This window comes from Prionailurus viverrinus, chromosome A3, assembly GCF_022837055.1.
Source record: "Prionailurus viverrinus isolate Anna chromosome A3, UM_Priviv_1.0, whole genome shotgun sequence".
In the NCBI taxonomy this organism is placed as follows: domain Eukaryota; kingdom Metazoa; phylum Chordata; class Mammalia; order Carnivora; family Felidae; genus Prionailurus; species Prionailurus viverrinus.
In genome coordinates, this window is record NC_062563.1 from 51,404,561 (window position 1) to 51,420,342 (window position 15,782).

The following is a 15,782-nucleotide window of genomic DNA, read 5'->3' on the forward strand; positions in this document are numbered from 1 at the left end:
GGCGCCATGCCCACCGCCCAACCCCCACAGCCCTTCTGCAGCTTTCGGCCTTGCATAGGCAGCAAACAAGAATGCTGCAGCTTAGCAGTAAGTCACAGAGCAAATCAACCCGCATCAGCAGCTTCTCTTTTCAAAGATATTTCTTTACAGTTTATGCAGAGGGAAGCATTTTGTCAGAGAACAACCCCAGGGTGTGCTCTTGGTTGGGAGTTATGGGCTCCCACCCCCATCCAGGGTGGCCATGTCAGGAGCCTTGAAAGGGACCTGGGACCCTCAGGACAGCCTTGACTTCTCTTGTTGTGCCCTGGGGATCCCAGGGAGCCTTCATGCCTGGGGAGTGGGGTGTGGAGAGTGTGTCCTCAGAAGCTCTCTACGAAGCTTCCCGGGAAGAGACCGGTGCGGCCATTCCTCTGCAGGGTCCCCTTGTACCAGCCGTCCTCACGCTTCTTGTGCACAAAGACAATGTCACCTTCCTTCAGCTCGATCTCTGCCTCGCTCTGGGGAGGGTAAGAGACCACCACGCGGTACCTGGTGGGGGGGGAAACAGATACCACATTGGGTGAGTCTGACCCTAGGCTGGAGGATGACACCCCAGGGCCTGCTTGCAAGGTCTCTCTCTTTGTTCTTCCTTTCCTTTTCCCCATCTGGTGTAATTATTATAATTTGGGGTTACTTCCCCCACTTTTAAAAATTTCTACTTTGATTTTAATTTTTACACCACTTTTTCATTTTTTAATTAAAATTAAAAAATAATTTCCCCTCCGTGTCCTTTTGGAGCCCGATCTATGCAGCTGGAACATTTTTGCCTGAGAGACAGTCTCTCCCTCCAGCCCATTTTGGACAGTGGCCTCCTCTGAGGTGGGGCCTGGGACAGCCACTTCAGTCCTGGGGCAGGCACTGGGGTATGGGCAGGACACTTAGTTGTGTCCTCAGTTCTGTCCTGTCCTGGCTGCATGATGCCAGGCTAGTTGTCCTGACCTCTGGAGTGTCAGCTTCTTTGTCTGAGGAACAGGGAGGGTGGGGGACGCCTCTTAAATGGATGTCCCACACGATGTGTGAAAGTGTTCTGGACCTTGTATGGTAAAATGGTTACTCTTTTTAAATGTGCTCCAAAAATCTTACCTTAGCACCTGAACTGGATGAAATCACATCATAAATGAAGCCCAATTTTTTACACATCTCATTTCCAAAAAACCTGGGTGCTTCCCTGCAGCCTCTGAGGCCTCTGTGGAACCTCATTTCAGACCAACATGACATAAAATCCAACTGGAGACATAATTATTCCCATAGGGGACTCAAAGTGGAGCTGTGGGCCTGAGCTCTAACTTAGCACAGACCCCTGAGGACCCCTCATGGCTACGGCAGGTCCAGGGCATGGGTGGGGGCGCTGGGTGCTGCCACGCACAGCTCCCTGAATCTGAGACAAATCTGACCCTCTGGCTGGCAGCTGGCTGGGGATCCAGAGCCCCAGGATCAAGCACACATCCCACACCACACACCTGTCCACCGGGCCTCAGAGGAAGGTTAAAAAGAAGTTGTGCTCACTCTGAGGGTCAATGTTCTAAAACACCACCAAAGGCAAACCAGCATGTGCCCTGGTGCCCATGTTCCTCGCTGCTGCTCAGCCTGTCTGGAATCTTCTGTCCCCACCCTCCAGCCAGCTGTGCCTCCCTGCCCCCTCAGGGAACTCCTCAGGGGCAGGTGTGCTCAACACTAGACTGGGCCTGCACCTCAATGCTGAGGGGGAGGAGGGAGGAGCTGAGAGGGACCTGCCCACCCCACTGGGCACGTGAAGTGAAGCTTCTCTGCAATGTCCAAGTCCTAACTGTGGGTGGGTTTTATAGCCGGGAGGATGCAACCACTCTCAATCCCTGAAAACCCCTAGCTGGAAGTCGCTCCAGAGCCTACATCTGGAGAGTTACACCCACATCTGGAGGGTTCCTCTCTGGTCATGGAGGCTCCCCACTTGGGACCCCTGCTGGACCCTCGCTCCACTCCAGGTTCTCTGCAGTCAGCAACCACACAGTGAAAACATAGGCAGACCACAGCCTTCCTCTGCTCAGAACAGAAGCCAAAGTTGGGGAAAAGCTTCTGTGTTCTCTTTGCTCTCTGAGCACATGTGCACTCCTCAATCTCCCCCAGCTCAGGACTCCCTTGTCCGGGCTGCTCTTGCCTGCCACTTCCCTGATGCGCTCTCTGGAGCAATCTCGCCTTCCACAAGCCAGCTTGGCCCTATTCACCATGCTTAGTGCTTAGCACAGGTCTCCCACACTAGCATGCAAGCCCCCAGAGCAGCAACTGTTACCCTGTGCTCCCTGTGGTGTGCCCAGTGCCTAGGACAAGACTTGCACACAGGAGCACTATTCATACATGCAGGAGGGCACCTGGAGGCCAGGGGGTGGTGCTGTCAGTCAGGTGGAGCTGCTGGGGAGCCAGAGTAACCAGGCAGGCGGAGGCGCAAAGGTGTCAGTGGCTGGTGGCAGCTGGCTCGGAGAGGTCCAGTGGTGCCTGTATCTGGGCCTGCAGCTCCATAGCAACCACCCAGCAAACAATGCCTCCCCCCAGCCCACAGTGTACACTTCAGCTCCTGCTGTCAGCCACTGGCCATAGGAGGGGAACGTTGGCCAGACTAATGGCCCAGGAGCAGGATGACCAGCAGGCCTTAAGGGACTGGGTCATCCATCCATGCATAGGAGATGAACCTGGGAGGAACCACATACTGGGTGGTTGGCAATGCTGGGACTCAGAGGCCCAGGGCCTGACCTGGACTAGAAAGGCCACCCCCAGGAGGCACTGTCCTGCTGCTCCCCTCTTCCCTGGCAGTGCCTGGCTGTGGTCCTGGCCCACTGGCTGGGGCAAGAAGGTGGGGTATTCCTTTTCCCTCAGTCTTCCTTGGGCTGTCAGCTGTGAAGGCCTGTCCCCTGGGTCCTGCCTCCCCCATAAGCCACAGCCATACACATGGCCTCTGAAAGAGATCATCCAGGTGTCCCAAGCAGCTGGCTGTCCTGAGGATCCTCAAGGGGCTCTAAATGTGAAGCCTCTGACCTGTATATTCTGCTTTTGGAAAACCAGGACATTGTAACCAAAAGAGTTCCTATGTCAGCATTTCTTCAAATGTGGCTGTAGACTTCAGGGCCTCTAGGTCAGAATCCTGGCTCTGTGCCAGACCTACTTGATGAAACTGTGGGAATGGGGCCAGGAGTATGGATTTTCAGCAAGTTCTGTGGGTGAATGTTTAACTTGCTATTGTTTGAGAATTAAGGTGAAAGCTCTAGGCAAGTCTTCGTTCTTCAACCACCTGCTCAGAGGGGTTGGGGTGCTGGCCCATTGGGGTTAGGACAGGGAAGCCATGGTTTGGGGCATCTGGGATTGGTGCTGTGAAGGCTGAGGAGACAATGCACAGGCAGAGAAGACCCAGGCTCCACTCTGGGGAGCTCACAGTCCCAGTGTATTCCAGGCTGTTGAGACCAGCGGGGAGAGAGAAAGGTGACTCCTGAGTCTGACTTAGCAGACAAGCAGGGTTCCTACTGCTTAGGGACCAGGGCTGGCCAGGCATGCTGAGTGCTTTGGAAGGGCTGCAGGTTTAGGAGGGTTGGGCCAGTTCTCATAACTCTCCAGGCTCTACATGCTGGCTTTGGGGGTATAAAGGAGAGAGAAAAATACAGTATGCCTCTCGCTTTCCTCTCAGCCCAGAATCTCTGCAAACAGCTGCCTGCTGGCCACTCCCCGATGACAGATGGCCTTGAGGAGGTAGGAATAGTCTGTAAAATCAGTTCCCATATGTCCGGCACTCAGGCCGTGTGTGCAGCTACAGAGACCAGTACCAGCCCTATCTGTGGCTCTCTGCCACCCTCCACCTTTTCTCCAAACACCTGCCTCCTTCTCTTCCCCAAGGATGAGAAGGCAAAGAGTGAGATGATTTCTCAGACTTCAAACACAAGTTTTGGCTTTTGCCTCAACTGCCAGATGTGAAGCAAACAAGCAACTCTGAAAATGTAATTTGCTAGAAAAAAAAAAAGTAATTTGGTGCTTCTGAGTAATTCAATGATTTAATGAGCCCAGATGGATGATGTGGGCCTAATGTATAAGAGTCGAGCATTTAACGTTCTTGTCCAGATCATTCCAAGACTCTGAGCTATTTTTCCTGCTGCATGAAAGTAATTGATACTCCCTGTTATAGACACAAAGGGCCAAATGAACAGTTAAGGACAGCAGCTACTCCTGTGTTATGACTGTGGCGTCATAAATTATAAGAGACTGCCTTGTGCTGAGTTAAGGTTAGGTCAACCACAACTAATTTTCAGACATAAGATTCAGGAAATCAAAAGGCTCAAAATCAGAATGAATTCTTACCACTGCATATTGCAATTAGCTTTATGTGTGAGGTTTGGCATGTCCTCCTCCTGTGTCATATGCTCTCCTCCTGACAACAGGGGTCACCGGGAGGCCCTCTGAGTGGCAGGCTTTTCAGAGCATTTGCTTCAGTGCCTACTGAGGGTGAGTGACCCCCGAGATGGTGGATGTGATCATCACAGAGCAGTTTCCCTCTAGGAACTTGGAAATAAGAGTATGCCTAAACCCCAAACACTAAGCTACAATATCAGCACATGTATTAGGTGCTTGTTGCTGTTATAACAAATTTCCACAAACTTAGTGGCATAATTTCTTATCTTACAGTTAAGTCAGACATCCAATGTAGTCACCCAGAGTGCATTCCTTTTGAAGGCTCTGGGAGTAATTCACTCCCCTGCTTTTTGCAGCTCTTAGAAGCTGTCTACATTCCTGGCCAAAGGCCCCTTCCTCCATCTTCAGAGCCAGCAATGGCCAGTTGAGTCCTCACACTGCATCACTTTGACCCTCTCTGCTGCCTTCCTCTTCTCCTTAGAGGGACTCTGTGATCACACTGGGCCCGCCTGGATAATCCAGGATGATCTCTCCATTTTAGAGTCAGCTGGTTAGCAACTTCTATCATGCCTGCAGCCTTCATTCCTCTAGGCCATGTAAGTCCCCCATGTAAGTCACAGTTTGGGGGATCAGGGCACAGACATCTTTGGGAAGCCATTGTTCTGCCTACCATGAGACATAATAGATCAAAAAAACCCTTAAATCCTAACAAAGCCAAACAACTCACAGGCCAGTAAGAGGTGAGGATAAATAGACTGAGTGTGTGAACATATGGGAGAAAAGATTGTGCCAATAAAAAGTAGAGGAAGGGGTGCCAGGCAACATTGGGGGCACCACCATCTTATTATTGTATATGTCATACCATTTCATATAATCATATACGTCATTTAATATGTTATTGTTGCTCTTATTATGAATTCATAATTTCCCAGGTATTGATCTATGCATTTTACAAATATTATAACTATCAGATAGGTATTAATATCCCCACTTTGTATATGGGGGAACTGGGACTCGAAGAAATGAAGATGCCTATTTGGGTGAAATGGATGATAAGAGGTAAGTGTGCCGATATTTCAGAGCCACTCTGCAACTTCTCCGAGGTTCAAGAGAGCCAGGAGGCAGGCATTCAGAGGATGGGTGCAGGGCGGCTGGCCCAAGAACTCAGCCAGACCTGCCCAGGGTCAGCATATCCCTGCTGGGGAGATGGGACGTTAGACAGTACTACTGGATCCCATAACTATACTGCTGTTATGAGTTCCCCAAGTAACCTCTAGAAATGTGGCTCCCTGCACATTGTCCATAGGGCATAACATGTCCAGATGGTCCAAGGATTAGGTTCCCGAGGAAGGGTTAGTAATCGGCACTCTGGTTTACACATCAGGCCTGTGAGTTTGGCTCTTACAGATCTCCTGAGAGCTGAACCTGCCTCTAGTGAGCTGAAGTGCAGGCCTGGCCAACCAGACCTGGGGGAGTTCTCCGTGGTTCACTCCTCTGGGCGGCCCAAACTTCCTTTCTCTGGGAACAGTTAGGAGAGACGCTCCCAGTGTCTTCCTGAATCCTCAGGAGGGAAATTGTTACATCCCAGGGAGTTTGTACATAGGAGACACTCAGAACATGCAAGAGGCAGCCTTGTAGCACCCAGAGCCTAGCCACTCCAGGTGAGAGATGCCCCTTCCTCAGTGAGCTAGTGGTGGAAGCCTTGAATCTGAACCCCACCTGCCCTTTGCTGCTCTCCCCCCTTCAAACCTTAAAGTGGCCTTGCACACGGCAGGCACTCTGCAGATACGTGGCTTGCAAGTGAGTGCCCAGGGCCTCCATAGCAGGGATTCCTGTTACAGCTGCTCCCCTCCAGCTGTGAGCTAAGTTTTATTCACAAGCCTGCAGGGCCCAAGGCCAAGCACTTTCTGGAGCTGCCCCAGCCTAAAGACTAAGCCTTTCCATTGTTACACCCTTGCTCCAACATGCTGGGGCTTCCTAGGACACAAGGCAGCCTAGGGGCTGCACAGGGCGAGAGAAGGGGGCATTTGGGGGCTCATTAGGCAGCAGTTTCATTTCAGGCTGTATTTTGAAAACTCTCATCACTAATGAGCTTCACAGAGTGCTGGGGACAAGCAGGGTGCCAAAAGTCTCTGGGTACAATAAGCCCTGATTAGATGGAATATTCACAGAATGAGAGTAATTCTCTGATCTTTCTAGTTAATCATGACTTCCATGGTTTAGTAGAACAGGGTATTTTAAGACCTTTTATTAAGGAGTCTGGAAGTTGAGGGATCTAGGGAGAACAGAAACTTAGGGGAGACATGAGAACAGCTTTGAAATATCTCGGCCTATCTTTCTCAGGAGCCACCAACTTTGTTACCTGGGGCAGAGGGAATGGGAACCACATTAAGAAATCATAGGCATCTGGGGGTTGGTCTTATGGAAGGATGAAGGTTCTGACATGAAAGAGCTGCCCAAAGTTGGAGGAGGCTCCTTGGAGGGAAATGGAGAAAGAAAGAGAACATGTGTGCCTGTGTGTGTGCGTGTGTGTGTGTGTGTGTGTGTGGTGTTTGTGTGAGATGTGAGGTGTCTGTGGTATATGGTGTGTGTGAAGTGTGTGTGTGGTGTGTATGTGTGTGTGGTGTGTGTATGGTATATGGTGTGTGGGCATGTGTGGTGTGGTATGTGTTTGGTGTGTGAGTATGGTATTTGTGTGAGATGTATGTTAAGTGTGTATGTGGTATGTGTGTGTGTGTGGTGTGTATATGTATGTGGTGTGGTATGAGGTGTGTGGTGAATGTGTGATATGTGGTATGTGTGGTGTCTGTGTGGTATTTCTGTGAGATGTGTGGTATATGTTGTGCATGTGTGTATGTCTGAGGATGTGCGTGTGTGTGATATGTGCTATATGTGCACATGTGGTGTGGTGTTGTGTTTGGTGTGTGTGGGGTGTGGTATGGGTGTGGTGGTGGGGGTGTGTGTATGTGTGTGTGTGTGATGTGAGGTAAGGTGTGAATCCAGTCTCCTCAGGGTCTGGGGGTTTGCTGTGGGGAACGCACCTCACAGTAATGGATCCTGCTGTGACGGAGTTTGGACAGCAAGTATATCTTGAACCAACAAGGGGGTGGTGATCAATTGCTGAGGATCCAGAGGCAGATGTTGATATCCTGGCAAGGCTGTGATACGGTCCATACTGTTTTAAAGCCAGAGACACCCAGAACCCTTTGTGGGCAAGTTGCACCTTGGGCAGCTGCTGACCATGCTCCTCAAAGTGGTTCAGAGACCAGGCTCTGTGGCTGGAAAGCCTTGAATTCAATCTCTGGCTTGGCTAGTTACTTTTAGCTGTGTGATCTTGAGCAAGTTACTTAGCCTTTCAAGAAGATGGGGATACTAAATTCGTAGGGTTGTTACAAGAATCACCTGAGGTAACACACACAAGGCACCTAGAACAATGCCAGCAGATGCTAAGCTGCATACACAGCATGGCCATTCTGGGTGTTTATGGCCCAAGTCCATACTGATTGTTGAGTGTCTGAATCTCCCCCTGCACAGAGCACAGAGCTTTCATTCTAAAAACAGGTGTAAATATGGACTGACATGACAACTGCTTATCGGAAATCCGTAACCAGCTCATGTTGTCCCTCTGCTGCCCGTGGAGACTGTTCTCTCAGTGGCGCTGGGTCTCAACACCACAGCATCAACCCAGCCCTGAAGCCCATCATCTGGGTATGCCTTGGCAAAGTGGACTGCAGCTTATTTGTGTGGTCTGAGAGCTAAGAACGCTGTTACAATTTTAAATGGTTGAAAAATAAATAAAAATAAGAAAAATATTTCATGACACAAGAAAATTAAATGAAATTAAAATTTTGGTGTCCATAAGTAGAGTTTTACTGGAGTTCCCACGCCCTTTGCTTCCATATTGTCTATGGCTGCCTTCATGCCGGCACAGCAGAGGTGAGAGTTGTGACAGAGACCTGCAGTGTCTGCAGAATTTACTATCTAGGCCTTGACAGAAAAGGCGTGTCACCCCCCATTTAGACAGAACTTAACTAGCCCTGCATTGGCACTGGGGGTTAGTGGATGCTCAGGACAGTGGTACCCTTCTCAGGCTTCAGCACTGGGGTCCATGGGGAGGAGCTGGCCATCAGGCAGTGAGTCCGAGGTGAGGGAGGATTCAGACAGAAATGCCAGGACTGTTTCCTGAGGAGACTGCTCGCATGTTTACTATTTAAGCAGCGTTCCAACAAAGAAGGCACATGGAAGGGAAAGTACTTCTGTGCTATCCAGATTGGACACCATCACCTCTCACTGGAGTGCCTTCAGCCCTTATCTGAAGCTCTCTAAGGACTAACCCAAACGGGCCCATCAGCTGAGCAAGATGCCAGCCTCTGACCCCTTATAAAAGTCAAGCACGTGAGGGCCCTCGGTGGACTCAGTTTACTGCTCTGTATAACTCTAGGCTGAACTCTATGAAATTTCTGGTTTTGGTAAAAAAAAAAAATGAATGTTGTCACTTTTGTACGGTTTAACCCAACAGACTATATACCTTGAGGCCAATTTGGGGGTAATGTTTTATAATTCTAAGATGTCAGAGTGGGTTGAGCCTCAAGAAAAGCTGCCTCTGGGGTGGGGTACACAGGCCATAGGACTCAGTCCAGGGGTCCACTCCAGGTTTCCCACAGGGTTGAGGGGAGACAGTCCTCTCACTAGCATCATTGCTCACTCTCTGGGCTCAGTGCCCCATCAGTTCTGCCAAGTTTCCTGATGAATCCCTTGCAAATCCCAAACTCAGGACCCATATGGATTCAGAACATGAAATAGGCTCCTCTTCATTCCCAAATGCTTTTTATCTTTTTTTTTAATGTTTATTTTTTATTTTTGAGGGAGACAGAGAGAGAAAGAGCAAGCGAGCAGGGGAGGGGCAGAGAGAGAGAGGGAGACACTGAATCCGAAGCAGGCTTCAGGCTCAGACATGTCAGCAGAGAGCCCTAGGTGGGGCTCGAACTCATGAACTGCGAGATCATGACCTGAGCTAAAGTCAGATGCTCAACCAACTGAGCCACCCAGGCGCCCCCCTAATGCCTTTTATCTGATGCTCACCATCCAAGCTCAGGAACTGAGTAGATGTGGGTAAGAGGGACATTTGGTAAATTTAATCCTCAGAAAATCCCTATTGTCACTGCTCTCCCCAAATGACTCCAATCTCAGAGACCAGCCCATACCAAGGCCCCAGAGGATACGAGCCCACCCTCCCTGCCCTTACCTCTCCCTGGACAAAGGCTTGGGTTCCGGACGGATGGCAGCCATGGAGAGAGGTGCTTGCCTGGAGGGAGATGAGGAGAAGTTCAGATCCAAGGAGCCTGCCTTTCTGTGCAGTGGCTCCATCCCCACTGCACCCTGCATCTCGCTCTCTATGGGGCAGGACCCTGCCCTGCCATGGATGGACAGTGAGGATACTTCGGGTCCCACGGCACCCTGGAGTGAGGTGTCCACTGCCACCAGGGCATCGTGGGTTGGAGAAATGGATGGTGGGGAGCGAGATTTCTTCTTGGTAGACGCCCCAGCAAGAAGCTTCAGCAGCCCACTTTTCTTCTCTTTCTGGAAAGACACACAGAATTGAAATCCAGTGGGTTAATACTCCTAAATGCCCTTGTTGGAGGAGGGAAGTATAATCTTATTTGGAAACTTTAAACATAATCTTGTTAAGCTGGTTAGAGGAAGAAAACAAAGCTAAGACTGAAAGGTTTTCCAACTCTTGTTTTCTTTCCTTTCCCCAAATCTGGTGCAAGTGCCCAGAACAGACCCAGGAGGCCCTGGGGCAGACCAGAAGGTGCTATTCCCAGGAGAGGGTGCTGTTCCCAGGAGAGAGTGCTGCAGGAATAGGGAGGTGGGGGGACGGGGGGGGGGGCCCTCCCGACAACACACCTCCTCACCATCACAGGACCGTCCCAGACTGGTAAGACTCCAAGGAGCCAGGAGTCAACATCATTTGTCTCTCTTTACCTGGGAGAAGTGTGTAATTATTTTACATCAGGCTGAGATTAGCTTCCTCAACCCCCACCGGGTTTATAGAAGCAAAGGTCATGTATCCTAGACACAGCTTCATTTGGAAACTGGGCAACACTGTATTCAAACTTTTCTGGCACAAAATTATTTATACCACACAAGAAACCTGCAGTGTGTGTGTGCGCGCGAGCACATGTGTGCATCACATATATTCCCCAAGAAAGCCATTTGCAGGCAGGGAGGACCCGAGCTGAGGTCTCAGAGCTGAAGCAGCCCCCCATGGGGGCAACTTCTCCTCATGCCCTGAATTCTGTCAATGGGAAACACCCTGATAAAACTGCTTCACTCAGCAGGTGGCTTCCTTATCTTAAGAGAGCTATTACAGGATATGACAACATTCAGGTCGTGGCTCCTTACACACAAAACTAATGAGATAATCAGAAGAATCTGCCCTTATAATCATGAGGCTATCGATACGCTCTCCTACTAGGATGTGTAGACACCTCTCCTGCTCCATAGTTCACTCCCAGTTCTCATGGAGGACTCCCCACCACACACCCCACACCAGTGGCAGGCACGACCAGTATAGGGTCTTCATCAGAGGCCCCATTTAGTACTCTCTTGGCCCTGAAGGAGCTTCTCTCCTTAGTCTCACATCCTGGGAGCTCAAAGCAGACTCTCAATATGTAAATGAGAGCCAGGTTGGGGTGGCAACACAGACCTGGAGAAAGAAAAGATCCAGGCAGTGTCCTTGGGTGGCCTGGACCAGCCACCATGTTTGCTCTGAATTCTGCATATCACTGTCAGTGAAGGGGCACCTCAGCCTCCCTCAGCATGTGCTGATTACACTGAAGCACATAAGGAAACATGAGAAACATTGCTATCTAGAGAGTTGTTTGTGAAAGAGAAAGTGTGTACATGCAGAAGTGCTTTTAGAACAACACGCTTGCCTTGGAATCTGACCATTTTTATGGCTTTAATAGAGTTCAGTTTTTTAATGTTCAATGGAAATTAGGTGGCAGGGCACATGGCGTAAAACAATGGCAGCACACGGAAGTCTGAAAGTATAGCCACTGAGTCAGTGATGCCTATCAAAGAGTCTGCTTTGGTCACAGGGCTCAGTAGACCCTGAGGTGGATAGAAGGCAGACATCCTCTTCTCACCTTCCTGTCTGCAGGGTTAGAGACTACTGGGGGATGATTTCAGCATCACCACACTGATGCTGAAATCTTCTTAAAATTCACACATTAGGGATATGCATATCCTTAAGCTAAGTCAATAACACTTTAGTATGAACAAGTCCATGTTTTTTTTCCTCTACTGTTAGCACTGATATTGACAGAAAGAAGGGAAGTAGATGTTCTGAAGACTGTCCATAGTGAGGAATTTCTGGCATGGGTGAGCCCCAGGCTGGTGGGGAGCAGGTTGGTGTGGGGTAATGCAGCAAAGGGCAACCCTCTCTGTTTATGTTTCCTAGCTCTGTCCTGCTTCAACATCCATAAAGGAGTTCTATGACACACTTATGAGAGTTTCACTAGTTTGGCCACGAGGGGGCACCACATATCTGGCTCAGAGGGATCCTTGTCTCCCAAGTAGCTGGGGCTCCTGAGGCCACTGCCATTGAGAGGTGCTGGTGGGTGGCAGTGTGTGTCTGGTTCCTCATGATGATAGTCTCCTAACCTGAGACCATGAAGGGGAGGGCACTAGAGGTAGGAGGACACAGTGTAGGCGTGAGGGGTGGTGTCTGATGGTTCACGGCCCTCTGGGGGCTCCGGAAGGATGAGCCTGCCCAATGAGTCTAGGGAGCCATGTGTACACCCAAACTAAACACCCAGATGCACAGAATGCAGGTTGAATATCACAAAAGCTACATGCTATCAAATTCTCAAATTCCAGTTATTAATCCAATGGGATGGTGAAGCTGGAGACTGTACAACTTCAAGAATTGTATACATACATAAGCATATGCACTTACATAAAATTATGCATGGCGTGAAATGGATCTGCAGCCCAGCCAAAGCCCTGAGGGGACAGGAGCCACTGCCTGGCATAGTCTGTAGTCCCTGAAGGGCTGTGGGTTGACCTGCCTTTGCTGCTGCCATCTTGGGCTGGGCCTAGCTCATAGAGATCATAGGGAAGGGTGCAGGCCAGCCCTGGCATCAGGCCATGTAGTCTTCTGGAACCAGAGTGTGAAGCCTGGACACTCGGCCAGCAACCATGTGTGGAGCAATTTGACAGTGCAGGGACAGCCCCTCTGGGCCATGATGCTGGAGTGTCGGCTGGTCCTGCCAACAATCCATAAGTCAGGGTGCACGTGCCCAGTGGGGGAGCACCTGCGTGCAAGATGTGGCCAGTGTCCCGGTCAAAGGGGCTCCATGTGGGAAAGCGTTTTCAGAGTGACTGTCCCCATGCCCCTGGGACAAGTGTTGGCTGCACCATATCCACCTACCTCACCTATATTCAGAGCTAGTGTCCCTGGCCTCTTCTACATATGAATTAAAGGTGGAAGGAGGGGGCGCCTGGGTGGCTCAGTCGATTAAGCATCCGACTTCGGCTCAGGTCACGATCTCGCGGTATGTGGGTTCGAGCCCCGCGTCGGGCTCTGTGCTGACTGCTCAGAGCCCGGAGCCTGTTTCAGATTCTGTGTCTCCCTCTCTCTCTGCCCCTCCCCCGTTCATCCTCTGTCTCTCTCTGTCTCAAAAATAAATAAATGTTAAAAAAAAAATTAAAAAAAAAAAGGTGGAAGGAGATAGAATGAGGACGTGCCCAGGGCAGGTAGGGAGCCTCCTGTTAGAAGTTTCAGGGGTAAAGGGTGCCTGGGTGGCTCAGTCAGTTGAGCTTCTGACTTCGGCTCAGGTCACGATCTCATGGTTTGTGGGTTTGAGCCCCACGTCGGGCTCTGTGCTGACAGCTCAGAGCCTGGAGCCTGCTTCGGATTCTGTGTCTCCCTCTCTCTCTGTCCCTCTCGACTAGTGCTCTGTCTCTGTCTCTCAAAAATTAAATAAATGTAAAAAAAAAAAAGTTTCAGGAGTGAAACCATGGCCCTTCTTGGGACATCCCAGCAGGTTAAAAAGATAAAAGGAACTGACCAGGGCCCAGTTGTCAGCCAGCATGACAGCTCTTGTGGTCCATATGGTGGTGTCCTGCCTCATGATCAAAGAAGAGGTCTGATCAACAAACACTCTGTTGCAAGACACAGGACAGAAAGCCCTGGCTGTGCCACAGTAGGATGTGTTGTGAGGGGAAGATAAAGCCACTGGTCTGCTTAGCATGTTTGCATGGAAATCCAGCCTTAGCTGTGGTTTGGAAAGAGGTGCATGAATGTGATGGATAATTTTCCTGTCTCAGTTTTCCAGGATTAAGTATGACTGATCGCTTTCTTAATTTGACTTTGGCAAATACTTATGTCATGACTGGAATACCCTCTCCTTTGCTGTCCATGACAGAATTCTGCTAATGCCTTCAGGATCCAGTTACTACAAGTTGCTGTGAAATTTGGTGAACTATCATGTACACAGAATTCATGGAATATGGATGTAGATATTCCAAGCCCTTCCCCTGGTGGCTGCCCTATTCTGGGTGATGTATGTTAGAATCAGCTAATGGGCACTTTGAAGGTGGTGGGAAAAGGCTCACCAATCAATTTAGGGGCAACACCATTGGACAATAAGAGGTTTTAGAGGATACAATTTCGGGTTAATGTGGGCTAAAAGTTTATCAAAGAACAATGGGTTTGTTGGGGTTTCTCCAGGGACCAGGACTAAATTAGGGACTTTTATGAGCCCAGTGAGATGCAGAGAATGGTATCTCCTTTATATTTTTGGAGCTCATTTTAGGTATGTTTTAGAGGAGTCACTGCTTTCCTACACAACTTTGTGTCAGCATTCTGCTGTCTCCATCTGTGGCCTAAATTCCCCTCTCCTGAGGAGGGTCACTTTCCATCCCTAGGTTGCTCTGAATGGCCATGGTGCAGCCATTTCAGCCTTGTGGGGGTCCTCCAGTCTGAACTGTGGGAACAAAATGCCTGCCTCCCTCTCATCTTCTGTCTTCTCCCCAAATGAGTGATAAGCTACTTACTGCTTGTCCTCTGTGAGGCCGTTCACAGCTCCCCATGCAGACAACCTGCCCTTGCTGCCTGCCTCCTCTTCCTCTGTCAATGGAACAGGATAGGAGCACAGGGGCAGCCCAGGCTGGTGCATGAATACCTAGCTCTGAGTCCTGATTCCACCGACACCAAGTTGTTAAGATGACAAATGGAAGAGTGCTTTTTAAACTATGAATTCATGTTACAAATACTTGATTGTGTGGCTGTTTTTATGACGTGTTTATATGATGTGCTATTTTTAGGTTTTTGCAAAACACCTACAACCTAGTTAGCTCACAGTACATTTCTGTTAAAGGAATAAAATCCATTTCACTTCCACCTGAGGCAGTTAACCTGTCACTGTTAACCCTCAGACTGCCTTGAGAGATCTCCACAGGCCAACACAGGGTCTCTTGGCTCTCCAACTTTAGGTACAAAGAACCAATCAGAGAGATGGATAGAATGTAAATGTTAGCCCCACTCTCAAATATTCTAATTCAGCAGGTCTGATATGGGGGCAAAAAAAGTGATTCTGATCCAGAACCCAGGAAGGGATCAATTATAAGCCAACGGTCATGTGTCAACCTGTTAATGATTTCAGAAGACTACAGATAGTGCTGTAAAAACCCAGAGAAGTGACCAGCTGCATGGGAAGGTGACAAAACAAGGAAATAGGTTCACTGAGCACCTACTAAATTCCCAGTCCAGGGGACTTGCATGGGTTTTAAAGCTGTGTTTTGGAATATTGGTGTGGATTGATGTGCTGATTCTGATCTGAGGGTCTGAGCTGTCCAGCCTGCTTCAGATTCTGTGTCTCCTTCTCTCTCTTTCCCTCCCCTGCTCATGTTATGTCTCTGTCTCTCTCTCAAAAATAAACATTAAAAAAAATTGTGTGTACACACACACACACACACACACACACACACATATATATACACACACTAAAATAAAGTCATACCTTACTTTAAAAGAACCATTTGGTAACCTAATATTAAAAAAAAGAGACATATTTGAAGGTGTTCATTCATTATAGGAAAACTATAAAACATTTTACATAATAGAATAATAGTTTTTCTGTTATGATAAAAATAGGGGTCTCCCTAGGGGCCTTAATTGTTTTATAGAACATCAATGTAAAAACTTGGCAAAAGGAAAAAGAAATCTAAAGCTTAAATTAAGAACTGCTGGGAGTTAAGAGTCAACCAAAATTATGGAAAATTCTCCGTGAAATTATAAGAAGCCAAGGGCTTTTATAAATTTGATTTATAAATGTGATGTTAAAATTTTCAGAGATACAATTCATTTC

At 48.9% G+C, this 15,782-nt stretch overlaps 1 protein-coding gene across 5 annotated transcripts in view; it reads right to left on the bottom strand.

Moving 5' to 3' along the window:
• SH3RF3 (SH3 domain containing ring finger 3) overlaps window positions 1-15,782 on the bottom strand; it is a 374,857-nt gene continuing 359,075 nt past the window's right edge. For 4 of the 5 annotated variants that reach the window (XM_047853859.1, XM_047853863.1, XM_047853861.1 and 1 more), the window contains 2 exons: window positions 9,650-9,984; window positions 1-528 (listed from right to left, as the gene is read on the bottom strand). In XM_047853859.1, the coding sequence (XP_047709815.1) occupies window positions 360-528; window positions 9,650-9,984 (504 nt within the window). In that variant the 3' untranslated portion in view covers window positions 1-359. The remainder of the gene's footprint in view (window positions 529-9,649; window positions 9,985-15,782) is intronic. The other variant, XM_047853860.1, reaches the window with a different exon arrangement.